Source organism: Cynocephalus volans, chromosome 17 (genome assembly GCF_027409185.1).
Source record: "Cynocephalus volans isolate mCynVol1 chromosome 17, mCynVol1.pri, whole genome shotgun sequence".
Lineage (NCBI taxonomy): Eukaryota > Metazoa > Chordata > Mammalia > Dermoptera > Cynocephalidae > Cynocephalus > Cynocephalus volans.
The window spans coordinates 27,430,403-27,444,440 of record NC_084476.1 but is presented as its reverse complement, the minus strand read 5'-3'; the positions used below and the strand labels follow the sequence as shown (position 1 = coordinate 27,444,440).

The window sequence follows — 14,038 nt, the reverse complement described above, 5'->3', positions numbered from 1 at the left end:
TACAATCCTAAAACTGGCAGAGTATTTCCTAACTTAAACTAGTGACCATCTCCGGGTTAGTAAAAAAGCAGGTCATACAATTTGTCATTAAGTTCAATTAGGTGAATAGCAAAGCTCTGCTAAACATTCCCCACAAAGACATTAAACCCTCCTTACAGAAGCCAAATTAAACAAGTACACAAAGAAATCCTCTAAGACAGGGGTTGGCAAACTTTTTCTGTGAAGGGCCAGAGAATAAATACTTTAGGCTTTGCAGAACATATAAGGGTACTTCAAAAAGTTCGTGGAAAGATTTTTATTATCTAATTGTATTATCCATCTCTGTCACGACTAATCAATTCTGTCTGCCCTTGCAGTCCTTAAATAGCCGGAGACAATATGTAAATAAATGGGTATAGGTGTGTTACAATAAAACTATTTACAAAAACAGGTGGCTGGATTTGGTCCTGGGCCATAGCTTGCCCACCCCTCCTTAAATAAAACAATTTCAGTGTGGGAATATGTCAGGAATTATATAGAAAGTTGAGCAGTCACATGGTAGAGTGAAAAGTTCCATCAGCTGGTCAGAAGCCCAGTTGTAAGTGCTGATTCAGCCACTGGTGGATTATTATCTCAAGTTCCTTAACCTTTGATCCTGCTTCCCCATCTGTGAAATGGGAACAATCTCTCCAATCTACCTCAAACAGTCACTGTGAGGAACAAACGACATAAATAAGTGAAAGGGCTTTGTAAATTATAAACATGCTGCAAACTGTAAATCTCAATTCAAATATAAGGTATCATTTACCATAAGTTGTTCCTAAAATCTTAAGTGTTTCTCCCCCCGCCCCAGTTTTACATGCCATTCTTCTGCAAAAAGTGACAATATTTCATCAAAGCTTTGGCAAGCCCTATCTTTTATCTTCCAATGTAGTTGCATCAATGAAGATCATTTCATGCAAACAGATGCTAAAACTAGGTCATCCATTTCTGTTCTTTTTCAAAACAATATTCTTACTTTGCCCACTCGGGGTGATTTGCTAGAGTTTCGTTAATCAAATTACTCGTGACTTCAATCATGTGTACACTCTCTTGATGTACCTATATTACGGATAAAAAGAGAAAAGAATCTCAATAAAAAATAAACCCAACGTAAAATTTATTTTTCTACTCTATTGTTGGAACAATGCTTTTAGAGCCAAATAATTATACATTTTAGTTTTAATTAATTTAAAAACCTGCACTGAAAAGTTGCCATACATAATGTGCTATGTATACACACTACGGGAAATAAAAAGTACATGTTATCTCCTTCCTGCCTTCAAGAAGCTCAATAATTTATTTAAGGTAAAAAATACGTAAATACATATGTAACGAAAACAACACATGTACATAAACATAAGTACATTTAGTTTGCATATACATGTGTGTGTAAATTGTAAATATGTGTGTGTGTGTGTTTGTATAAGGAAACAACACCAACATTAGGGAGCTAACAGAATTATAAAGCAGTATGAGACATAGAGGCAGTAAGCAATTGAATAAGGTTTCTGAGTTTTAAAACAAAAACAACTGAAACTGCACCTCTGAATCTACCTTAACCAATAACCAACAGAATGAGGGAAATAAAAAAAGAACAAGCCAGATGAAGAAAAAAAAGATTTTACCCAGTACACCTAAACAAGGAAAGAAACATAATTTGATACAATCTCAGCAATAGGGTAAAAAAACAAAACATTCTGGAGCACAACAAAGGCATAAGAGCTCACTTCTAAACTGACCCTCACATCCATAAGCCACACAAGTGAGTTGACAAATTCTTGGGATTCACATGTAACATGCAAGTCTGGAGAAAAGAAGCCATACCCTTATTCTTTTCTGACTAGGAGTAAAGGAAAGCAAAGGTGGGGGAGAAACGAGTAAATGGCAGGAAAGAGATCAACAGTCTCCCACCCACTCCCACCCTGTCTCTCTCCCTCTCTGGAGTGCAAGTTCCTGAATATGCAAGGAATTGGGGGAAACTTTGAATACATAGATTGAGAGTATTTTCCTTGGGGATGGGCATGGCCTTACCCAACTAACAAAAACACTAGGGCAAGTCACATAGTAAAACCCAGAACAGAGTCCTGATAGCCTAACAAAGACAGACACAGTCACATAGCTGTCACCCCCAACCCACCTCCCATTCTATCAGTCCCCAGGAAGGTAGGGAGAACACAAAAAAACTGTAGCTTGAAGGGGAAAACAAACTGACTTCACACACAATGGGGAAAGAATCAACTCAAATACAATGCCTGGAAAAAAGCCAGATCAAATAAGGCTCTACAGGTTCTTTTGGGGAATTTGGCTTTCATACTGTGGGATATGGGAAACCATGCAGGGCTTTAAGCTTAGAGAAGTGACATCATCTTAAATTTTTAAAGTGAATTAAATGCTGTGCTGAGAACAGACTGCATGAGGCAAAGGCTGACACAGGGACATCAGTTAGAAGGAAACCACAATAATTCGAGTGACAGATGGTGATAGTTTTGAACAAGGCAATGGGTAGGAAGTCATTGGATTTGGGATATGCCCTGCAATTAATTGAGTGTTGGAAGTTAAACCAACCTTGCATTCCTGAAATAAACCTCACATGGTGATATGGGTTGAATGTGTCCTCCAAAGTTTCACATGTTAGATACTTAATCCCCAGTGTGAGTGTTAAGAGGGTAGGAAATCCTATTATGGTAACTGAAAGGTGGAGCCTTTATGAGGTGATTAGATTGTGAGGACTATACTGGACCGATCAATTCATGGAGTGATGGGCATGGTTCTGATGGCTTTATAACTTAGCTCTCCCGTGCTTGGTCATTTTACCACGTGATACTCTGCATCACTACAGAGTCACCACCAGGAAAAGGCCCTCACCAGATATGTTCCCTGGACTTTGGACTTCCAAGCCTCCAAAACTATAAGCAATAAATTTTATTTCTTTATAAATTACCCAGTTTCAGGTATTATGTTATAAGCAACAGAAATGGACAAATACACAGGGTTATGTTAAATTATCCTTTTTATATATGTATTCCTGGATTTAATCTGTTTGTGTTTTGTTAAAAATTTCTGTATTTGTTCTTCAGGGATATTGGTCTGCAGTTTCCTTTCCATGAATGTCTTTGACTTTGGTATCTGGGTAATACTGGCCTCATGAGTTCAGAAGTGTTATTTCTTCCTCTGCTATCTGAAAGAGATTATGTAAGACATGTATTATTTCTTTACTAAATGCTTGATAAAATTAATCAGTAAAACCATCTGGGCCTGAACTCTTCTTTGTAGGAAGATTTTCAAACACTAATTCCTTTTCTTATTAATATAGGGCTACTCAATTTGTCTTTCTTCTTGAATCTGTTCTTTTTTCCTTACAAGGAAATTATCCATTTAATCTCAGTTATTAAATTTGTTGGCATAAAGTTGTTCACAATATTCCCTTATTATCATTTTAAGATCTGTAAGATATGCAGAGATGCCTCCTCTTTCATACTTGATAATAGTAATTTATATCTTTTTTCTTGACCATTCTGGCTAAAAATTTATCAATTTTATTGATACTTTTCAAAGAACCAGCTTTTGATTTTATTAATGTTTTTTTCCTATTATTTCTCCATTTGCAGTTTCACTGAGTTGCTCTCGATCTTTATTTCCTTTCTTCTGCTTCCTCTAGATTTAATTTACTCTTCTTCGTTATCTTCTTAAGGTAGAAGCTTAGCCAACTAATATTTTTTGTAGTAGAAGTATTTAAATACCATAAATTTCCCTCAAAGCAGTGCTTTAGCTGCATCCCACAAATTCTGATATGCATTGGTTTCATTTTCACCCACTTCAAAATATTCTAATTTTCCTTGCGATTTCTTCTTTGATCCACAGATTGTTTAATTTCTAAATACTTGAGGATTTCTTAGATTTCTTGCTGTTACTGATTTCTAATTTAATTCTATTGTCTCAGAGAACATGCTGTATATGATTTTCATATTTTCAAATTTACTGAGCATATGGTTTACCATGGTGATTGTTCCATGTTTACTTGAAAAGAATGTAATTCTTAATGGCCAATTAAATCAAATTGACTGACAGCATTTTAAAAGGATTCCAAATATCTTTACTAATTTTCTGTCTATTCTCTCAATTATTGCATGAGGAGTACTGAATCCCTAACTATAACCATAAATTTATCTATTTCTTTTAGTTCTGAATGTTTAACTTCATATATTTTAGAGCTTTGCTGTTAACAGCATATACATTTATAATTGTTACCTCACTACAATATTAACTCTATCATTATGAAACAACCTTATTTATCTCTAATAGTGGGGTTTTTTTCGAAATCTATTTTGTCTGATTTTAATACAATCATTCCACATCTTTTGTTTACAGTTTGCATGGCATATCTTTTTCAATACTTTTACTATCATACTTTCTGTGACTGAATTTAAAGTGTGTCTCATAGATATCATTTAGTTGGAACGTGCTTTTTATATATAGTCTGACAATCTCTGCTTTTTGACTGGAGTGGTTAGTTGCGTCACATGTAATATAAGTATTAATATGATTGAATTTAGGTCTGCCATTTTGCTATTTGTTTTTTATCTACCCCATTTCTATTGTTACTCTGTTCTTCCTTTCATGCCTTCTTTTGTACTCAGCAAATATTTTTTAGTGTACCATTTTAGTTCTCCTAAACTTTACATTAGTAGCAGTTGCTATTTAGCTTATCTAAAAACTTATCTTTATCACATTCTACTTCAAGTTAATATTGACTTATATCCAGTAAAAGTTATAAGAGCTTCACACCAGTATAGTTCCTTTTCCCAGCCCTCTCCTTTGGACTTGGCTATGACACCAAGAGTGTAAGCAACTAAGGTAAGAACAGACAGATGGGACCACATCAAACTTAAACACTTTTATGCATCAAAGAACACCTCTTTTGGGGAAATCTACAGGTTTTTGCTTCCCTAGCTAGGCAGGATGAGGATAGCTCCAAGCAATAAAGCCAAAAACTACCTGTTTTTACCAGATACAGTGGCAGTTTCTCATTAGCAAACACTCTCCCAGTTGTTGCCTACCTGGTCATTTTCCAACACCTTTAAATGGTGTTTTTAATAACTTTTTACTGTTTTATTCTTGTTTTCTGAGGAAAGGAACTACCTGACATCTTCACCCTGCTAATACTAATACCCCAGGACATATAAGTAAAGGGTGTTGCCAAAAAGGATTTGCTGACAAACTGGATGTGGATACAAAACAAAGAGAGTAGTCAAGGACGACCCTGAGGCTTTTCATCTGAGCAAGGAGAAGAATGGAGTTGACATTTACCGAAAAATGGGAAGACTATGAGAAGAACAGATAAGCAGGGGAAGGTCTGGAATTCAGTTTCTGATAGGCTACATTTGAGATATCTAATTACACAGTCAAGCAGATACTGTCATGGATGTATTGGAGAATACTTTTCTTGGCTGGGAGAATGAACTAGATGACCAATAAGTTTCCCTCAAAAGTTCAGTTTGCATGAATCTCAGACCAGGAAGAAATGGTTTAGTAATACTTGTTATCAAAGTTCAGGGAAGCAAAAGCTCACTGAAGCATAGGATGAACAGAGAAAAAAGAACTGAAAGATAAACGTAATTGAGACGGGCAGGCAAGAAGACCCTATACAAAGGGACAAAGAAGGGAAAGCAGAAATAGAAGGAGAGAGAGGAGAAAGAAAAACAAAAGATGGTACTGACGAAAGGTTTCTCCAAGATCTAGAATGGAAGACTGCATAGTAGGAGGCTTAGGCAAAATATGGCAAAAACAGAGAAAGGCCTTTAAACAAGTCTGTACAGTATATGTAAGTAACTATACATGATTAATACCCAAAGAACAGACAGAAACTGTACAGTGACTGAAAGAGAAGTACCAGCAGAGCAGGCTGTTAGCAGCAAATGATAAGTTTGAGAGCATGATGAAGCTAAGATTGACTGAGAACAGGACTTCCAAGTGCAGATGCCACATAACAAGAAAAAAATGCAATTCTTTAGCAAACTGCTGCATATTAGATTATCTATCAATAATAATTACCAATATATCTCTAACGGCTATAAGAAAAATTTTCATATCCATGATTTGAAATAATTGTCATAATTCCTTGAAAACAACATACCAAAATCTAGAATGTGGAGTTCAGCAGAGTTCAGATACAGATTAAAATGTGCTATAAAAGTTAAAAAAAAAAAAAAAAAAAAGAGAGAGATATCTCTGTGGAGATAAAATTTTAGCTATGCTTTCAGGAATAATTTTCTTTGATGAGACAATAGGGGAAAGAGGAAATGTAAGCTGCAAGCATGTGGAAAGTGAAAAAAGACCCTATGGTATATCAGCAGAAAAGACCAATGACACAAAAAGGGACTGTGCCGATCAAGAAATTCTGATCTAGGGCCAGCCCTGTGGCTCACTCGGGAGAGTGCGGTGCTGGGAGAGTGCGGTGCTGGGAGAGTGCGGTGCTGGGAGTGCTGAGGCCATGGGTTCGGATCCTATATAGGGATGGCTGGTGCGCTCAGTGGCTGAGAGTGGTGCAGACCACACTGTGCCAAGGGTTGCGATCCCCTTACCAGTCCAAAAAAAAAAAGAAATTCTGATCTAGTGAACAGGGTACTAACTAGATCAGGAGGCATGAGATCAGATCATAACTCTCCTAAGGAAAGAAAAGTCACCTGTTCTTCAGTATCTCATTTTTTTTTAATTTGCATTTTCCCTGAGGATTTTGACGATGATAAAATAAAAATGCATGTAAAAGAGGTTTGAGAAGAAAATATACTAGGCAAATTTATAGCAAAATTAGTAATATACAAATCATAAATACTTTAGCTATTATATATTAAAACCAAGGGTCATTTTCCCTGCTGCTTCTGCTAGCTTATCCATATTACAATTCTAACAATTAAGAGTTTATTAATAGGAATAGTAATTGTTGTACTCTACCTTTGCAGTCAGGAGTAGGGCTAAAAGAAGGGTTCCTATCACTAACAAAAATATGATGAAAATGCTAATTATTTTATCTAACATCTTCTCCAACCAGATGATCATCTGCACAGAAATGAAAAGAAAATTACTTACATTTAAAGTACAACTTAATAAAAACACATATGTATTCAAATATCATGAAGACAAAACAGGATATTCAGCATTGCAAAGCAAACTATGGCATAATAATTAACGCAGTAAAAACTATAAGCAACTTTAGAAAATTAATTAATAGTATTAATTACTATTGTTAAATGAAGAGTTTATTATTGTCACATCTAAGAAAAGGCAGTAATTTTGAACATAACCTGTATCTGTTTTTGAATTCTCAAATTACAGTATATCTATATTTCACATTGTAATCTATAGCTTGGCAAATATTCTAACAAAACAATGACAGTCCATTAGCTGACCTAAAAATCTCATGAGGTTGTACTGTCAATTAGCAAATATAGACGACTTTAGAAAAAGTATGCCCCTTGTAAGGTATGTCCTAAATTACACAGATAAAATAGGAGCAAATTAAAATAAAATTTACATTTAAAATATTTTTTTCCTTTGATTTCATTAGGGTTACAAAAACAGTAATAATCAAAACCTAAGGTTAAGGCAATGATAAACAGCAAATTCAAGATAATGGTGGGGGGGCACGGGTGTTGAGAGGTGGATGCACCATCAAGGTGGGCACAAAACAGTCTTCAATTACATGGATAGTTTTATCAAGCTGGTGGGTAGGCAAATGGGTGTTCTTTACATCTTTTTATATTTGAAATATTTCATAATAAAGTCCTTCTAAAAATCTGATATTCTACTTGAAGTTCCTATTCTTCTGAAAACATAGCTCTCTGACATAATTATAAGTAAATGTAAATTAAAAAATAATCGTTAATGTAGTTCACAAAGAACCCTACATCTTAAACAATTTTTGTTTTCAGAACACACAATAATTCTGATAGTTTTCTAGAAATCCTGCCATGCAAAACTACCATTTAACATTTCAAAACTACACTTAATTAGATTAATGACTGCTGAATATCAAAATGTACCCCTCAACCCCAACATGAGCTACAGCATTGCTAAGTAAGTTATTCTTAATTTAAATCCAAATTGTGTTCTCCAAACAGAGAGTTAAACATCCAAAAGCAAAGAAAGTTGGTTAAAAAACCAACATGACTTCTAAAACATTTATTTTGTATTCAGTGTTTATAAGCTGGCATCTGTCTTTCATGAAGGACAATGTCACTAAGAGATCAATGCTACAGTGAACTCAAAGATAAAAAGTTAATCTTTAATCTTGACATTTATAGCTTCAAACATAAGAGTTAATTTTCAGTGCATGCTACTAAAGCATCAAAGACAATAAAGAGATTTTAAAAAGGGGTAACAGATTTCTAAGATATGGAAGGTCAGATGTCATATTTTGAAGGTAAGTTCTAAAAAAAATCAATGAAACCAAAAAGTTTCACAATCAGAAACCAACTGAACACCTAGTGCTTGAGACCACTTCCTGAGGAAAGGGCTAGTGTTATATCACTCCTGTTTGTATCTCCAAAGCCTAATAGTACAGAGCATGTGGCAAGCATTCAATTAATATAGATTTGAATAAGCAAGCATACATAAAGTAATTTCTGAATTAGAACCAGATTTGTATCCACAAATGGCAATTTCTGAAAACAACATAGGAGCCTCTTTTTTTTTTTTTTTTTTTAGAAAAGTCATAACCTGAAATGTATTTTTAAATGTAGATGATGTTCTTTTAGAAAGTATGGATATCTTACTTTATGTCTGGATATTTTTAACATATAAAACATGGAATATTCACAAACATTACATATATCGACATTATAAAATCAAGCTTTACATTTTTAAGCTAGGGTAGAATTTTCCTATCACAAGCCATATATCTAGGGGTTAGAAAAATTCACAAGATACAAGATATATACAAGATTTTATATACAAGATATAAAATCTATATACAAGGTATAACAGTGAGGGTTAGATGCTTCATTTAAAATAAAGCCATTTAAGATGCTCAATACATAAGCTAAAAAGTTATTTTTTCCTATTCCTGGCCAGCTAGGATAAGCTGAGGAAAGGGCAAGAAGTGAGACAGTAAGAGAGAGAGAAAAGAGTGGGAAAGAAAGACAGAGAAACACATTAAAGGAGAAGGGGAGGCAGAAGAAGTCAAGAGAAGAAAAGAAAAACATGGGTGGGAGTAATTGGTGCACAAAACTAAGTACAAATGAAGAAAAACAAGAGGATGGAAAACTCGGATGGAGAAAAAGAACTCATTCACTGAAAAGAGTGAATGAAAAAAGGCTCATGAACAGAAATTCAGAGACAGAAAGAGAAACATGGACAGAGGAAGCAATGGAGAAGGGGACCAGAGAAGAGAATTCCTAAAGAAATGACCACTGAAGACTGTTGGAGATTTTTTGTGTTTAAACACAATAAACATAAATGATGTCATTTGCTAATGATGTCACCTCTTGCTACTTGTCCTAGGGATCTGTTGAAATTAATTTAAACACTACTATATGTGGGCTATATGTCAACGGTACAGTATTCATAATACATTTGGATTAGCCTTCATAGAAGTTATTAAAAATGTACCTATTATAATTCCATGCCAATCATGTGAAGCGTTTACCGTAGACATAACCTTCTAGCCTGAGAGATATACAAAATTATATGTCACAGGCCATGATTACAATCTAAGTTTTAAAAAAAAACTTGGAATAGTAGTTATAAAAAAAGACAATATATAAAATTATCAGCCAAGGGAATCAAACAAATCATACAATTTTTAAAATTCCTGTGTCATTTAAAGAAAAAGTTGCTAAAAACAGTTCTCTTTTCTTTACAGTAACTATTGCCTAATGTGCTTTTCACACGTCGTAAGACTAGAGTACTAGGCTGAGCCACATTATAGAGCTCAAAAGAAATGGAAATCACTTACAGTGGACAAAAAGACTATGAGACAGATCTTCTTACAAACATTTGGGCAAGAAAATACCATCCACATCCTAAATAGACAAGCTTTTAGCTAATTATACTGTAATAGTATTAATGCTTCACGACCTTCCATAGCTTATAATTAGAACTTTGAAAACAAAAACTTAGTTTGACATACAGACAAAAAACATAGACTGAGAAGGCAATGGGGAGAGGAGGAAAGGTGTTACAGAATTCAGTAGTAAAAACCAACATCCGTGTGTTCGTTTACCTTCTTATTTAGCCAGTGCCAGAGCTTGAGGATGGGGGTAGGGTAAGAAAGAAAAGATAAGAACAGTGGAATATCATTAGAGAATGCAATAATAGCATGAAAAGAAAAGAAAGTCACTGAGAGCATGAGAAGGAAACAGGCTGAGACAAAGAAAAAAATAGGGGAAAAAACTGTAATGTGTTAAAAAGTTTTAAAATCAAGAGAATGTAGTATTCCTTTAAGATATACATACAATGATTGAAATGATGATCACCCAAGTTGTGTTGGTAATCCAGCAATTAAAAATACATAAAATAACCTGAATTTTTCAAGACTCTGAGTCTCTGTACCTTTGCACTGCTCCACTGACCAGCTCTTCTTGCCATGCCTATGTAACAAACTCCTACTTGCACTTCAAAAATCCCCACCACCAGTTAGTCATTTCTGGCTCAGTACTACCACTGTATCCTGTACATACTCTTCCTATACAAATTACAACCACAGCTAACACTTACATAGAGCTTACTATGTGCCAGACACTGACCTAGGGATTTTACATATATTAACTCATTGAACCCTCAATGGTTATTCTATGAGGTAGGTGCCATTATACCCATATTATTGATAAGGAAACCTAGGCACAGAAAGGTTATGAAACTTATCCAAGGTCAACATGGCTAGTAAGTAGCAGAATTGGGATCTGAAACCAGAGTTTGGATTCAGAGCCCAGGCTCTTTAACCACTAAGCCTCCGAATCTAACCACTACTTCTGAATTTTTATGAACTGCTGTCTCTCTCCACTAAACAGAGCTTCTGTATCTGGTTTGCCATGATTCACCTCATTTTCCCTAGAACCTGGCACAGTATCTGACACATGGGAATTACTCCAAAAATATTCACTGAATGGAGCCACTACCTAGTTATATAATTTTATTTTATTTTATTTTTTTTTTTTTTTGTCGTTTTTTCGTGACCGGCACTCAGCCAGTGAGTGCACTGGTCATCCTTATATAGGATCCGAACCCGCGGCGGGAGCGTCGCCGCGCTCCCAGCGCAGCACTCTACCGAGTGCGCCACGGGCTCGGCCCGTTATATAATTTTAGACAAGTCATTTAACCTCTCTGGATTTCAGTTTGGTCCTAATAAAATGATGGAGTTGAATTAGGTGTACCATGTGATCTTTTTCTCCTATTTTTATGAGGAAAAAACACTTACACAATACTTATTTAAACTAAATCCATTCTATCCTTATGTAAACCATAATTTTAAACTTTAAAATTTCATCATAGAATTAGATATTAAATGTTATCAACAGTTATAATACAAACACTATATACCATGGAATAAAAATATTTCAAACCACGACATATACACACTCTATTAAGACCGCTCAAGCTCTTAAAATACAATACCTTGCTATCAACTTTTAACAAGCATTTTCCAAGCCCGACAATTGGCCATGGTGCTAAAGCTTCCCGCCGCTCCTTCAAGAAGCTCTCAATAACCCTCCACCACACATGGCAGCGTTTCTCCAGGAAGTCCACGACTCCAAAGTGAATAACAAGCTTTTTGATTACCCAGACTATAAAAAAGATAAAAAGTACATATACAAAATACAGATTAGAAAGTTATAACATGAAAGGTTGCTTAATTTCACATGATCTTTCTTAAAACAGTAAAGCCAGTATTAAAATAAACATCAATGTTAAAAAAGTGTGTGGGGGGGCACACATGGAAGGGAGTTCAAACAATGCCAAATAACTTTTCACACAATCCCCACCTGCCCATATACTATCTTTTTGTGGAGTTCGAATCCCTGAAGGAGTCAGCAATTACTTTACAACGCCATAAACATAAGATAGTCTTATCATGAAGATTTCAAGTGACTACAATCTTGGCCTCTCTCACCTTCCCCCTTCCTGAGTAAAGAACTAACCCTTGACATTTCCTAATCCCCTTGGCTATTACAGCTGCTCTTGCCAAATTTTGTTCTTTTCCTTAGATGTCTGATATACGCATCATAAGCTTCTACCACTGCAGGGTAACATTTTCAATTGTGTTTGGGTTTCCCCTCCTCATGCTGCCCTGTACATCTGAACAGAAGCCACCAGGATTCAGTAGAGAAGCTAGCTGAGCACAGCAGGGCTGCTGCACGGGGCCTGAGGCTGTGAACTGCACAACTTAAGAGGAAACCATTCATACCACAATAGGAATATCTCCACTGAAGCCGGGCAGTGCAGTGGCCCTTCAAGCAAGGGTTAAGCTTCCTGTGAAAGGCCAACTAAGAAGGTGGTAGGGCCAAATGGAAGTGTTAGCAATCGGCTTGCCTTGAAGTTTAGACCCTGGATAATTGATCCCAACCACTATAATTTCCCTAACTCTAGGGATTTGTGTTCTTAGCCCTGGTCTTATAACCTAAAGGTTCATAGTTTACTATTTTGAACCATGAGCTCAGTGTTACATACCAGTTCAACGATTCCTTCGTTAGCATTTTTAAATCTCTAAAAAGGCCCCAGAAAAGCTCCTACAGTTTCTAAAAGAAGCCTAGGGTAATTACAGGCTGGAGAAAACCTGTTGGGGGTCACTCTGTTCATAGCCTGCTCTCCCAGGGCCATGTCAAATTCCTATCATGACAAGAAGGTTAAGACACAACTAGAGGAAATGTAATTCCTGCTAATAAACTTTAAGGAAAAGGAGGTTCCAACAGCACTGACACATGATTTGCTAGCATAAAGAAATCATGTGGCAAAACAGAAAAGGATGGAACAATCTAGAAGAGTACTTTAAACTATGTTTCACTAAGCATTTCTATAAATTCCTTAACAGAAAACATGGCCATAGTACATACTCTGTGACTAGCTTGTTCCAACTGCCTAACAGAAGCTCTACTTAACAACACAAGAAACAGATATAAATTTCAACCATTTATATTGTATGCTCCCTGAGGAAAGGCACTAAACAATGCTCTGGTTATGATAAACGTTTAAAATAACAGTTAACTATTTAATTATCTAATTTAATGAGAACAATGAGTGGTGAAAACTAATGATCTAGAAGGTAAATGTGCCAAAAAGTTTAGACTTTAGACCATGGTGGAGAACAGGCTTCCAAAAATCAGATAATGTTTTTTAATCAATATTAAAAATCTTGATATAGGAAATGAGGATTAATCAAACTTAGGAAGTACCTCAATGGCAGAATCCAGAGCATCCCCTGAGGACTTAAATTTGGCCCAGACTGTGATTGCTATAAGAGGAAAGCCCAAATAACCAGGAAAGTATCAAATAAAAGATGTTTCTACAATGCACCTGAGTCAGAAAAAAACTCTCCCTACCCTTGCCATTCTCAGAAGACAGATTTAGAGAGAATCAACACAATAGTCGTGGGCCTTAAATTACTACTGTATTAAGGTACAAAAAGCTGATTTAATGATTTATGGACAACCACAAATTCCATTTTGATATAATTCATATAGTACATGCAATTCAATTTTTCTGCCAAACTAAAGAACACTCAATATTTTACATAGACATATTTCTCAAAATCTACATTTCCTTTGAATTAAAATGCAATGTTCCCTAAGAGCAGCTCTCAAAATTCAATCATAAACCCCAAAACCCAGGTTGCTAACATTCTCCTCCACAGAATCATGGACAGCTGAACAGTCAACTCTTTATATGGAGCTAACAATCTCCAACATGACATGGAATTACAACACACTAAACATATTTTTGAGCTTCAAACTGAAATGTTAAGTAAGTATCAAAGTAACAAATTTCCAAAATAATGTTTGTTCATTATTTAAATGCAAACATAAGA

At 35.4% G+C, this 14,038-nt stretch overlaps 1 protein-coding gene across 4 annotated transcripts in view; it reads right to left on the bottom strand.

Annotated features, from left to right (window-relative positions):
* TMEM245 (transmembrane protein 245) overlaps window positions 1-14,038 on the bottom strand; it is an 87,914-nt gene that overhangs the window by 47,040 nt on the left and 26,836 nt on the right. For 2 of the 4 annotated variants that reach the window (XM_063081833.1, XM_063081835.1), the window contains 4 exons: window positions 11,632-11,801; window positions 10,241-10,264; window positions 6,973-7,077; window positions 998-1,080 (listed from right to left, as the gene is read on the bottom strand). In XM_063081833.1, coding sequence (XP_062937903.1) covers window positions 998-1,080; window positions 6,973-7,077; window positions 10,241-10,264; window positions 11,632-11,801 — 382 coding nt within the window. The remainder of the gene's footprint in view (window positions 1-997; window positions 1,081-6,972; window positions 7,078-10,240; window positions 10,265-11,631; window positions 11,802-14,038) is intronic. The other 2 variants (XM_063081834.1, XM_063081836.1) reach the window with 2 other exon arrangements.